The sequence below is a fragment of the Anguilla anguilla genome, chromosome 6, assembly GCF_013347855.1.
Source record: "Anguilla anguilla isolate fAngAng1 chromosome 6, fAngAng1.pri, whole genome shotgun sequence".
NCBI lineage: Eukaryota > Metazoa > Chordata > Actinopteri > Anguilliformes > Anguillidae > Anguilla > Anguilla anguilla.
This window is the reverse complement of record NC_049206.1, coordinates 40279168-40291852: the sequence shown is the minus strand read 5'-3', so window position 1 is coordinate 40291852 and position 12685 is coordinate 40279168. Positions and strand designations below refer to the sequence as shown.

Genomic DNA, 12685 nt, shown 5'->3' with positions numbered 1-12685 from the left:
GTCAAGACATGAAAGCGAATGTTCGCATAAAAACATAATGAATGTGTTTGAGAGGATATATGAAAATCAATAAATACAAAAGTAACCATATATAGTCATTGTTGGTAACCCGTTGTATATAAGTGGAATAAACCCCTCCGGGCTGTCCCGGTTATTAGAAAATAATGTAGGCTACTTCGGTGGTAGTATGGGGTTACAGAAGAAATCATATGACAGATGGACCGACGACAACGTCGCTTTTTCATACGTCAGTGGGCTAATTTGCCTAATCTTCGCGGTACTTTAGACCCCGGTGGAAACGCAGACAACCATTGGCTGAAGGAACCTTTTAGTTCCTGGTAAAGTAGTTCCTGGGACTGAAAGTTCCGGGTAATTTTGGTGGAAACGCGGCTTTGGGTAACCATAGTTCACTGAAAGAAGAATGGACTGTTTGATAGCCTCAATGAACAGTCCCCACAGGGGATTCCACATATAAAAGAGGCTGAGAAGTAGGTTCTTCCCACTACCGTAAGGGGCAAGACAAGGATATGGAAAATTTGACAGACAGTCATCTGGCCAATTCAGTTATCTGATATAGGATATCCAAACCCCCTGACACCATTTCTATTTTTTGAATGATGGTTACACGACAAACTCAATGTTTTGAGTCAAACTCATACTGTTCACCAGGGCGCATACACCAAATGCAATGATGTACTACATTTCAACGTTTGGGACGTGGTCAACTGCTCTGTAACACAACAGAGACCATTAATGAAACAGCGCTTGAGTGGGGTTGTATGTCCACTCAGACAAACAGCAGAGGCTTGGGGATTGTTTGATGTTTTTAATGGAGACACTGGTAACCTTTATCTCGGTGACGGTTTACATTATTTTCATAGTTCCTGGCTCAAAGCAGGACTTATAAAAGAACAGGAGGAAGCATAACAATATGCAGATCTTGCAAAACTAAGTTACAGTATTTACATTCCAAAAAAGAAAGGAAAATAAAAAAACAGTGCTTGCTTTCCTCGGGGTTGTAACGAGAATACTGAAGTTTATAAATGGCAAGTTTGTCCCAGAACAGCGTGTCCAACCTGACTCACACCATCTCAAAAGGACTAAACCAAATCGCAAATGGCAATACATACTGAAGAGGTACAAAAAAAAGTATTCAAAAGTGGCCAAAATGGAGTCCGACTGACTCCATTTTCCAAATTAAAAGGCCCACGATGCACTGCACTGCACACCCCTGCCTCAGAACCAATCAAAACAGCAGCACCCATGTGGCTCCTGTTTAGTTTCCACATACTCTGCCCTGTCCAGCTGCTGTTAGATATGCTGGCTCTGTCACACTTATCCACACCCAATACACATGTAATGTGGCTTTTCTCATCAGAAATAATATGATAATACAATAACACTTTCATCATTCCAGTAATATCTTGGTGGCACTTAATTATGGGAACTCAGGGTGAGAATCCAAGAGAATTTATTGGAATTATGGGAGCGGTGCAATTCAAAGCCTGTGATTCCAGGGCTGCCCTTTCAACCCCACAGCCTGAACAGAGGTGACGTCCCCCTCCAGTGATCCAGTGTCAGCCCAGCTGTTCCAGTCTCCGCTCTCTGGGGAAGTGGGTTTATAACCCTGTTTTTTTTTGGGGGGGGGGGGGATGGGGGAATTGCCTGGAGCCCATAGGCGTTGTTGTAGTGCACTTACAATAATTAGAATTATTCAATCCATCGGCCCATGGTCTCTTCAACAGCAGCTACAGAACCTCTGCCATAATAATAATAATAATAATAATACAATTTCAAAGATGCAGGAAATTATTGCCTAAAGTATTTTTCTATACATTATTTTCAATGCACTGTGTTTTTTGAATAAAACACATTTCTGTGACTGCTACTTGAAAGAATGTACAGCTTTAGTAACATGTTTTGATGTTCCCCCATTGCTTTTCACTTTTTTAAATGTTGCATTTATTTGCGAATTTCTCTTTTACAGCTTTAATTCATTGGCGATTTTGGAGGCTATGTTCTTGAAGGCGATAGAGGTCCCAGATATCCGCTTGAAGCGTACACCGTTGAGAGAGAGGCGGGGCAGCTTGCAAACCTCCATTTCCCACTGGACCAGGCTCTCGGCGTGGCCGTCGCCATGGACGCAGAGCAGGAGGAAACGCTCGCGCTGCTCGTAGTCACAGTTGTTGGCGTCCAGGACCTTGCGGATCTCGCGCATCATGTCGCCCGGCTCCATGGAACTGGTGGTCCGCATGCTCCAGGTGAACCTCAGGGAGCGAGGCTTGGAGTCCCTGTTCTCTTCCTTGGGATCACTTGACCCAGATACGTTACGACTGACAAGGAGGGAAACGGAGAACAAGAGAGAGAAGGAGAGAAATAGAATGTCAGTGGAAATTTAGGCATTGCATGGGGAAAACGGGTCTGTTCACATGTCTTCCTTCTTTATTAAACAGTGTGTGTATGTGTGTGTTTGTGTTAAATGCACAGGGACATCATGCTTCGCTCCCCAATCCATGCTCATAACTCAATCAACGTTCGTCAGCAAAGCATGCGTCTGACTGCAGGCGCACATGCGGGTGAGGCTTTCCGCGTGTGGGTACGGTGGCAGGCAAACACACCCAAACTCAAACAAAACAACTCAAGGAGTGCCTGTACGTATGGGATGAGAGACTCAAGCAAGGAGAGGTGAAACACTTAAAACACATGTGGTCATTTTTTACACTGATATTAAACATTTCATAAAATTCTTATATGCCAAGTTCTTAGTCAGGCTCTCAATTCAACAGTGTTGAATTCAACAATGCAACATACAGGAGGCCTGTACTAGCCTAAACAAATTTGGGCAAATGCATCCAATGGCAGATTTTTACTAAAAATTAGCAACCGCTTAAACGTATAGATTTAAAATACAGTTGAGCATTTGATCATTTATGTAAAGCCAGTGTACACCGGCATAGCACTGGTACACCGGTGTTCTTACTGGTTCAGGCCACTAGGTGTCATAACAATGTTGGAAGCGCTTATCTTCACTTCATGCTGCAAGATACTGCCCTCTGTTGTCTCCACCACAGCATTGCATCTGAAAGGAGATGGGCTTCTGATACTAACTTCAGATCAGAAAGGCATGTGGGGACCAGAACTGAGCAGGGGCACATTCAGCAGCCGCTGTGTTACAGGATGTTATGAATGTTTTTTAGCTCCTCAACAGCTCACATTTTAATTACACAGTATGAACTCACGACTCTCAATGAAGGTAAGTGCACTGACTGCCAAGGAGATACTCAATTTAACACAACTTCAACGCTTCACAAAATGGTTGCTGGGATATTGACAGCAGACCAGGCTAATTATAACAACTGCAGTAACAGTGTGATCAGCGGTCTGGCAAGCCTGAATAGAGAGATGCAGCGTCCTTCCTTATTTTACTCAAATTAAGAGCACGGAGTCATAATGCAACACTTCAGCAAACTATCACAACTCATTTTTTAAACCACCGTCGACAAGAAATGTATATGCTAAGAGCGGCATGTTAAAATCACACCCGTATCTGGCTTTTATGAAGGACATTTCCCTCACCTTCCCTCACAAAGATAAATTCCAGAGCCTGAAAGACAGTCTGTACTTCAGAGCCTTACAAACACAAATGAGAGCAAGCTTTGGTGAATACGGAATTGAATGAGCTTGGAATGGAACTTGACTCCAACTTAGGCCCTGGACTGGGTTTGCCTGCGCAACAGGTCAAGCACAGTGGAGGGCGAGGGGTAGGATGGGCTGAGCTGGATGAAGGTGGGAGTGGCAAGCACAGTAGAGGTAGGGACCCTCTCCCCCTTCAACAATAACCTCACCTGGAGCCCTCAAAGCGCCCGTTTCTCTCAAACTCTGCTGGGACTCTGACATGGACGCAGTCAGAAGGCAGGGGGAGAGGGGCAGGGCAGGACGGGAGGGACAGAGGGTAAAGAGGGAGGCGAAGAAGAGACATCTTAAATTCCGGCAAAAGCAGGAGACAAAAAACAGCTTGTCAGAAAAGAGGTAATAAAAGATGACAGAAAGAGAGAGAGAGAGGAGGGGAGAAGACAGAACACAGCAGTTAGAAAACCAAGAAAGCCGTCGGCCAGTTTCTGCAAGCTTCCATTTCAGGCCACGCGTGCCCCGGGTGTCCACGTTCACCGAGGTAGGACAAACCCTCCGTCCTTACTAAAGGTTTGCGTGTAAGGGAGTAAGAGTTCCTCAAACAGGACCAAACTGAGCGTGAACTGCAATCTCAAAATGTCAGGTGTCAGGTAGTCTTTCTGGCAGTCGCTCTTTCTTGTTTCTTTAACTGAAGAAAACTGTAAGACAACAGGAGTGCGCATAGAAACCCAGGTGGGGGTGGGGTGGGAGTCAGGAGCCCTCCTGACAGGACGCTGCTAGGTGCTCGAGTGTGGCGAGTCCATGTACGCATGTTGGGGCGCAAGACGTTCACGCAAAAACACGCACACATAAACTGGATGGACGTGTGGTCACAAGCATGCGGACACGTTTGACGCCGGTGCAGAGCAGAGCTCATTCAGCCTGCTGCGATTGGCGAGGGTGGTGTTGGGGTGGAAAGAGACTTGAGTGTTCGGAGGAAGGGGTTGAGAACACGCTACTGTAAAGGATGTGCACAAGGACACATTTGAAAAGCTGGATATAAACAGACTAGCACAAAGCTGGGCAGTAAAGCTGCACTACACATGTATGCCAGCTGAGCCAGAAGCTCCATACTGGCTTATTTTGTGGAGATAAAAAAACTTGTTTTCATGTCACATAAGAGGGAAGAGCTTGGTGGGTTCTGCTAATCAAATAAGTTTATCCTCCTCAGTGGTTGACTGGTTTTTGCTCTCTGAAAGAATATGGCAGACTCCAACAGTCCCCTTGCAATCAGTGGGGAAGGGGGGGTGGGGTTGGACAAGCACCCCATACATCCTGTTTCTAAAGGTGCCGTTCTATACTGGCCTATGGGTGCCAGAATGACGCTGAAGGCCTCCGACAGGGAAGTAGACAGGTATCTTATATTTGCATGTCTGTCACCTATGTCACCGGATATGCCTATGTTGAGATAAGACTACGCAGCAAATGGGGTTAGATATCCTGGTTCCTCTTACTAGGGGGGGGGGTTGCAGCAGTGGGATGTGTAAAGCACCGGTGCAGGCAGAGAGTCCGTGCGACGTATGGGGTGAGAGAGAGGACCACAAAGCCCTAATGCACACACAGCAGCTGCTGTCGGCAAACACTTCGAGTTCAAATAGTCCCCTTACTGCAGGTTCTCCATCTCCAATTTTCTACAACTTTCTATATCTTCTGCTCGTGAATCTGTAAGAGAAGACGGGTTCTGAAAGGAAGCATCGGAATTCATTGATACAACATGGGGGCAGAAAAAAGTATAGTCTAGATGGGAGAGATAATGACCAAGAGAGAAAAGTCAGGAGAAAGGGAAATGTTTAGAGCTGAAGAACTACAAGGAGCACTGTGAGATAACCAGAAGGCCCTGCAAGGTCAGACAGAGGTGGGGCAGGAGAATTTGTGGCAGCACAACCTGTAAGGAAAGGAGGGGACAGTCAAGGAGCAACGAGACATGGGGGACGCCGGACTCCACAGTGGAATCCTGGGACAACCTTTCGCAATCAACACATCTCTGAGTAGCCAAAATTATCACCCATTGAGGAGGTCTGAATTATACAACCAAGAATCACGACATTTTACTCTCTCTCTTTCTCTCTTACAAACACACACACTCACACAAACACAAGCATGCACACGCACTCATGCCCTCCTGATGATTCCTTGGTGGTGTTCCTAGTGCAGGGTAGCATCCTGGGATACAGCAGAACAGCCAGGCTCAACCCAGCCCTTTCAGAGATCACAAAATCCAATCCACATCCCTTCTGCTTTTGCACTGATATGTTCTGTCATGATATGGTACAATTCCATGCCAGAGGTCAACAAAAATTTGTACTCATTGATGGTCCCAAACAACTAGGCTCCAAAAATCTCCAAGGATGGAGCCCTGTGGTACCCCTAAAACTGCTGCTCCCATTTCCAACAGGAAGAACATGGAGAACAGAGCATCATCATCGAAGGCGTCATACAGCTCCCATATCCAGTAAATGCCTAAGTCCAACGATCAGAACTGAACACCATCCCCCCAACACCACAAATACAGCCTGGGAAATTGTAATCAAAACATTGCTGTCAACCACTAACATGGCAATAAAGGGCAAAAAATAAAAAAATAAATCAAAGTAACAAAGTAATTTTCAAAATCTGCTATCCTTGAAGTTAACACACCGATACAACAGAACAAAACTTACCTGAAATGGCATTTGAACTGTACTAAACAATATTTCTGTTAACCCTCAACCAAGCAATCAGTAGTTGTGCCCAAACCCCACTCCATTGGAAAGGCATGCACGGGTGATTAGTAGAGATGTTATTTGCTGGCTGCTGATTGGCTCTGCTGACCAACTGAGGGGAAAGCAGCTGTTGCGGGCATGCTCAGTCGCCCTCCATTTTGGTTCAGAGAGCAAACTGCTCTGGGTGAGTTTCAAGCATTTAGTCCAGCTCTCATTCCACAAAGAGTTAGAAATTATTGTAATTTTGGTCTTGTAAAAAATGTGTGTGGTGAATTACACAAAAAAACCAATTGAAGATCCTACCTTTTGGTAAATCTGAATGACATGTTTCTACAAAACAAAAAATACAACAAAAAAAGTCTTAGTCAAAAGGGTATGAAAACAGTGGAGATAAAAATCAGAGATCCAGACTCACACCCAGCATTCTTGGATGGTTTCCTTTGCCAATTCAATATAGAACCAATAAAGGCAACCTATGGATAACGCTTTGGAACCAGCAGGAAGTTATGGGGCTCAGGACCAGCAGGAAGTTATGGGGCTTGGGACCAGCAGGAAGTTATGGGGCTCAGGACCAGCAGGAAGTTACAGGGCTCGGGACCAGCAGGAATTTATGGGGCTTGGGACCAGAAGAAAGTTGGAAGGCTTCAAGCAGAAATGACAAGAGTGGAGGATTTCCATAGTCTTTACCCAACCATTTCTTATGAAGAAAAGTGCTCTGACAGGAATAAAGTGACCTCTCCTGTACTATGGCCTTCCCCTTTATGAAGAGGAAAACAGCGACCTCAAGAAAATTTATTCAAACATGTTCAGCTATCTTTGAGAAACGGGGAAACTCACAAATTGACAGATATTTGGCATAGAGCTGCACGATATATCGAATTGTGTTTTTTGCATAGTAGTAATAACTAGACGACATTTTGTCTTTTTTTTATTTAATCATACCTGATGCGGTATTAAACAACAAAAAGTTAGAGGCCATGTGAAATGTTTCAGGGAAAAAAATAACTATAAAATAAAATCAGTCTTATCTATTGGGTACTGATAAGACAGCCAATCAGCAGAAAGGCCTTGTCGCATCCATGTGATAAAAAAAAAAAACAAATCACACGATCGCATAGAAGATGTACAACCTTGCTGCGGATTGGCTCTTATTGGCTCTTATTACGCTAAATAAATAAATAAATACATTTTTAAAAACAGCCCTAATTTGGCACTTACATTTCTGGCTTTGGTCTAAATTCCCCACATTTCATGTAAATCAGACACTGAGACAGGTAACGTCTTGAATAACAGACATCTTTTTCATCATTATTTTAAATCTCTGTCATGGACACAGTAGTTTAATGAGGGGTGTATCTGGGCCGGGTGGTGGCCAGGGTTGGAGCCTTACCTGCGCGTGAGCTTGGACGTGAGCTTGGTGAAGAGGTTGGAGGAGCCGCGGGAGCGCGACTGAGAGAGGGGCGTGGCGTCGTGGGAGAGGGTGGGCGAGGCGGGCGGGCCGTTGTAGGTGGCGGTGCGGCGCTCCCTCAGCTGGCCGCCGTGGAAGGTGCTGCGGCTGGCCGTGCCGCGCGGGAAGCGGAGCCGGTCCGGGGGCGTGGCGCCGCCGACGCTGTGGGTGGAGGCGCCCGGGTTCCGCTGGGCCGCCGGGGCCGTCGTGCTGTGTGTATGGAGGGGGGGGGGGCAAACCAGTGAAGAGGGGTAACACAAAAACATGTGCGCAGTCCTGCAAGAGACCTAGGAGACAATCTTGGCAAGATTGTTCTTTGCTTACTGTAAGGGGGGCCAGACCTAGAATATAAATTCTAGAATCAGTATATATTCTATACCTAGAATGTACATTCTAGACACAATATCTAGAAGCTGGGTTTTCAAAAGGTAATGTAAGGGGGTCCCGGCCCCCTTAATATACTGTGACTATACACAGACTTGTATTCCAAAATATAAACTTTTTTTTAAAGGGTGGGGGTCCCTGGATAAGTAAAGGTTGAAAACCACTGATTGAGAAGATAAAGAATATAAATATTCTTTTGAAATTAATATGACGTTTGTCTCTTATATTATGTATTCTGTAAATCATGTTTTCCCCTTCAGTGTTCCATTTAAAATTTTTAACCTTCAGTCATACTCTCTCACATACATAAGGTCACTGGAAAGATGTAAAGCTGACATCACTGTGACATAATTCATTTGTATGACATCTTACTATGTTAGTGTAGATAAAGGGAAGCGACCAATGTCATTAGCGCTAGAGTGGAGTTATTAGTGGGGAAACCAGGATGGTAGGGGGACGGGTGGGCCCAGTGGAATGAGGATGAGAGGCGGGGTCGGGCTACGAGTGGTCAGAGACTAAGCGCTGAGCGAGGCCAGAGAGGCAGCCAGGAAGCGGGTGAGTCGACAGCGGCGGAGACGGACAGACTCGGGTTAGAGTGACGGACGCCGGGCCGGGCCCCCTCCTCGCGCCTTACTTGGGCCTGAAGACGTCGGCCCGGCTGCCGGCAGGCGGGAGCGTGACGCGGCTGGCGTGGACCGCGGCCGACAGAGACGACCGTAGCCGAACCGAGGCGGAGGAGGCCGCGAGAGCGAGAGCGTGCGCCGGGGGGCTAGGTGCGCGAGCAGACATTTCTGTCAGGCTGTGAAACGAGGAGAGGGGGTGGGGCCAGGCAGAGGCAGGCAGTAAACGCCCACAAAACAGAAACAAAAAAGCAGGGGGTGTGTTGGGGGGAGGGGGGGGGGGGCACAATCAGAAGGGAAAGGGAAAAAAGGCAAGAAGAGAATCAGAGTAACGACCATTTACTCAGTCTTCTCTTCTTCTGTATAATAACCCCTTTAAGCAATAACAGCAGTGGGGAATTTAAAAAAAGGTGGAAAAAAGAAAGAAAAGAAGCAGTTGATTTGTCTGCTGCTGTGGGGGGTGAGGTAAACTCTGAGGGACGTCCAGGCCAGAGGATCTGGGCTACTCATAGATACTCCAGCAGGGGGCCTACTGAACACCATGTGAAACTCATAGCTTTACAATGGGGCGTGGAATCAATGGGTGAAAGGGGGAAGGGTATTTTGGGCAGAGCCAGACTGCCAAATGGAGGTGGTGAAGGGGTTACGGGGGCCAATCCAATCGCTTATTTATTCATCCTAGTATTTGCGGTCCTAGCTTGACCCAGAAATCAATTAAGGTCCACCATCTTCAAGGACATTCTCGTTGGAATCCAATGCTACTTGAAGGAGCTAGGAGTATGGAGCTAGGAGGCTCTCAAAGGATACTTGAGCAAAAAACAAAATGCATCCTTTGCGTAAGTACTTTTTCAGAACGCGTGACGTATAAATTATCAACCTGTGGATCCACCTGTCCCCATCTGCTACGTCTGAATCTGGTGTGACTTCAAACTGACGCTTGGCTGACATTCCATTTGCCTAATACACATTTCCTTGATTGCATGCGTCCTTTCCTCACTTCCTTTCCTAGTGAGCTAAGGAGCAAGGAAAAGACACAAGGAAAGGATGCAAAGAGGTAAAGATAAGCAAATGGAATGAGCCCCAGGAGTCAGTCCATCTTTGAACAGAGTCAAAGCCATCTCTGGGGTGCAGGTGTCTGTCGGGTGGGTTCAGGCTCAGTGGGTGGGGCCATTCTGTCAGTGGATGAGGCCATGCTGTCCATCAGGCAGGATTAGGCAGTCTGTGGGTGGGGCCATGCTATCCATTTGGCAGGATCAGGCTGACTGTGGGTGGGGCAGTGCTCTCCTTACCTGTTCTCCTTCCCATTCTGGATGACAGTGTGACGGTCACTGGCGTTCCTGTCACTGCAGACGTACGTGTTTCTTCTCGACATGCCCCCGGTGTTACTCTGCAACAGTGACAATGGGGCAAGGTGGAGTCAAACACAGACCCCATCGGAGCAGTGCAATTACGTATCAAGAACATCCATCATTTCACATTCTCTTGGCTCCTGCAAGGAAACGTTCCTTGATACCTGCTGTTAACATACATAATTCTGTCAGAACACCAGTTAAGGAACTTCACAGGTTTGGGAGTCTAATTTATATTCTTACATTGACTCCAGGACACTCTTGAGGCAGTGTATTGAACAAAAGGGCCTTGGAATGTTTAGTGTCCCCTCAAAACAATATTAAACAAAACAACCAAGGCAAAATGTGCACACAGTACTCTTATCATAGCTTGTCATCAACATGGGGTGTGCTGGATTCTTGTTCCCCGGCTGTGGGCCCGGAAAGAGGCGGCGCCCACAGCATTACTATGATGTCATGGTCACATGACCCAGTGACACTCACGCCGAGTGTGGAGGAGCCCTTCTTGCGGTCAGGAATGTCGGCCTTGTTGGGGTTGTTGGCGTTGCCCAGTATGGGGCTGCCCCCTGATGTACTGGACTTGCGTGGCTGAGCTACACCGTCCTCCTTGAGGTCATTGTCGGCCGCGCTGGTTTGGCTCCTCTTGGGGTAACCGGTCCCTGAGGGAATGGACGGTCCAACTGGAGGGGTGGGGGGAAGAACGAGAGAAACAGAGAAAATAATCATGTCTAAAGAGTGGTAATGTACCAGTTTCTTGCCGTATTCTTTTGGTATAATTTACATTCTTGCCAAATAAGCATCTTGAATTATCTGTGATTGTACTGGAGAAAGGGGGAAGAGAAGAAATGAGGGTAGAAAGAGAAAAAAAAAACTGAACAAGGAAGAGAGAGGAAAAGTAGACAGAGAGAAAGCACAAAGACAGTAGAAAATTTAAAACAGAGAGAGGGGTAAAAATAAAAAAAAGATACAAAACTTCTATTAATTTCCCCACACTGCAGTGAAAAAAGAACTGTAGGGCCCATTTTCTCCTGCTTACCCTGGTCACTGTAGCGTCTCTGTTTCTGGCTGGATGAGACGCTCCTCTGGACCTTGACGTGGGAGGGAGACTGGCCGTTGTTGAGTTCGCTGCTGGGCCGGGCCTTGGCCGACGACAGGTTACTGCTAGAGCTGGTGTCACTGGCCTCCAGCTGACAGAGAGAAACCACGTGCTCTCACTTTCTAACCATCCTCCAAGCCTTGCTGTTATGAACCTATATACTCCCAGTCCTGTTAATCTAGATCTTTGTATATCCCGATGCTGTTAATCAGCATCAGGATATACTTATTCTCCTTATTCTTATTCTCCCCATTACTGATTATCTAGGTTTTAATTCTCTTTAAACAATGCCTTGTTACTCTTGATCCTCATACTTCCTTTTCCATTATTCCAGATGCTCATGTACTCCATACTCTAGGGGGTCATACTCTCTGTTCCTTTACTCTAGGTGCCCATACTCCTCGTACAGTTAGTCTAGGACCTCACGCTCTCCATGCTGTTACTCTAAGTCCACATACTCCCTGTACTGTTACTTGAGGTCTTCATACTCACTACACTGTTACTGCAGGCACTCAAACTCATCATAATCTTATTCTAGGTGCTCATCCACCCGGCTCCATTACTCTCAGCCTTCACAGTTTCTGCTGTAGTGCCACTCTCACCTCGGAAGACTTCCTGCCCAGTAGCAGGTAGGTGGCCGTGATCTCATTGTACTTCATCCGCGCCAGCGACTCCTGAATGTTCTCTCTGGAGTAGCCCAGCCCCACCATGATATCTGCACATTCAAACACAACACCACCGTGTGCGTTAGAACACTGTCAACAGAGACTGACACTTAATGACATCTGGAGGGTTCACCTGGTGAGGGGTTCCCAAAGGGGTGATCTCAGTAGGTCTTTGCAAACATTCTGTATTTCCTCACTTAAGAATATTTAGTTTGTTCCCATATTTCAGAAATGACTTATTTTACTTCGGATAACCAATCTGAAAATACTGTGATCACTGTAAATATAAATATTTTTTTGCAGCTTTGTTGCCTTTATTGATCCATAATATGACAATGTAAACATTTTACATGCACTGTTTTAAATAGCCACGTCATTGCAGTGGTTTCTGGATGAAGGTGTCAAAACCAAAACATTTTATTGAGCAGGGAGTCCAGAGCCAGAGGCAGATTATTTTAGGGGCTCGGACATGGAAAAGTTTGGGAAGCCCTGGCAGAGGCGTCACCCCTCCCCACGTACCTATCCTCTTCTGGTCTGTGATATCCAGCTCCGGCTCTATGAAAGGCCTGAGCTCCTCCTCCTCACAGCCTGCATTTATCCAGCGGTCCTTCATGATTTGCTGAGAGGAAGAGGAGGAACACGCATCACTGCAGTGGAATGCAGCAGAAACCACAGGGGTATAATGCTGCCATGACACAGGGAGATAGGGGCGTTTGTCTAGACAGGGGTGTCCGACAAGGGCCGGTGTGGGTG

General features: G+C 46.5%; 1 protein-coding gene across 5 annotated transcripts in view; it reads right to left on the bottom strand.

The window, feature by feature from the left end:
• Positions 1-811: 811 nt before the first annotated feature.
• The window catches only part of LOC118229886 (MAP/microtubule affinity-regulating kinase 3-like), a 35455-nt gene continuing 23581 nt past the window's right edge, over positions 812-12685 (bottom strand). The window contains exons 10-18 of one of the 5 annotated variants that reach the window (XM_035422382.1): positions 12452-12551; positions 11870-11982; positions 11208-11358; positions 10655-10851; positions 10112-10209; positions 8837-9001; positions 7762-8028; positions 3846-3890; positions 812-2333 (exon numbers count right to left, since the gene is read on the bottom strand). In XM_035422382.1, coding sequence (XP_035278273.1) covers positions 1982-2333; positions 3846-3890; positions 7762-8028; positions 8837-9001; positions 10112-10209; positions 10655-10851; positions 11208-11358; positions 11870-11982; positions 12452-12551 — 1488 coding nt within the window. In that variant the 3' untranslated portion in view covers positions 812-1981. Of the gene's footprint in view, positions 2334-3845; positions 3891-6674; positions 6702-7761; positions 8029-8836; positions 9002-10111; positions 10210-10654; positions 10852-11207; positions 11359-11869; positions 11983-12451; positions 12552-12685 lie in introns of all 5 variants that reach the window. The other 4 variants (XM_035422378.1, XM_035422380.1, XM_035422379.1 and 1 more) reach the window with 4 other exon arrangements.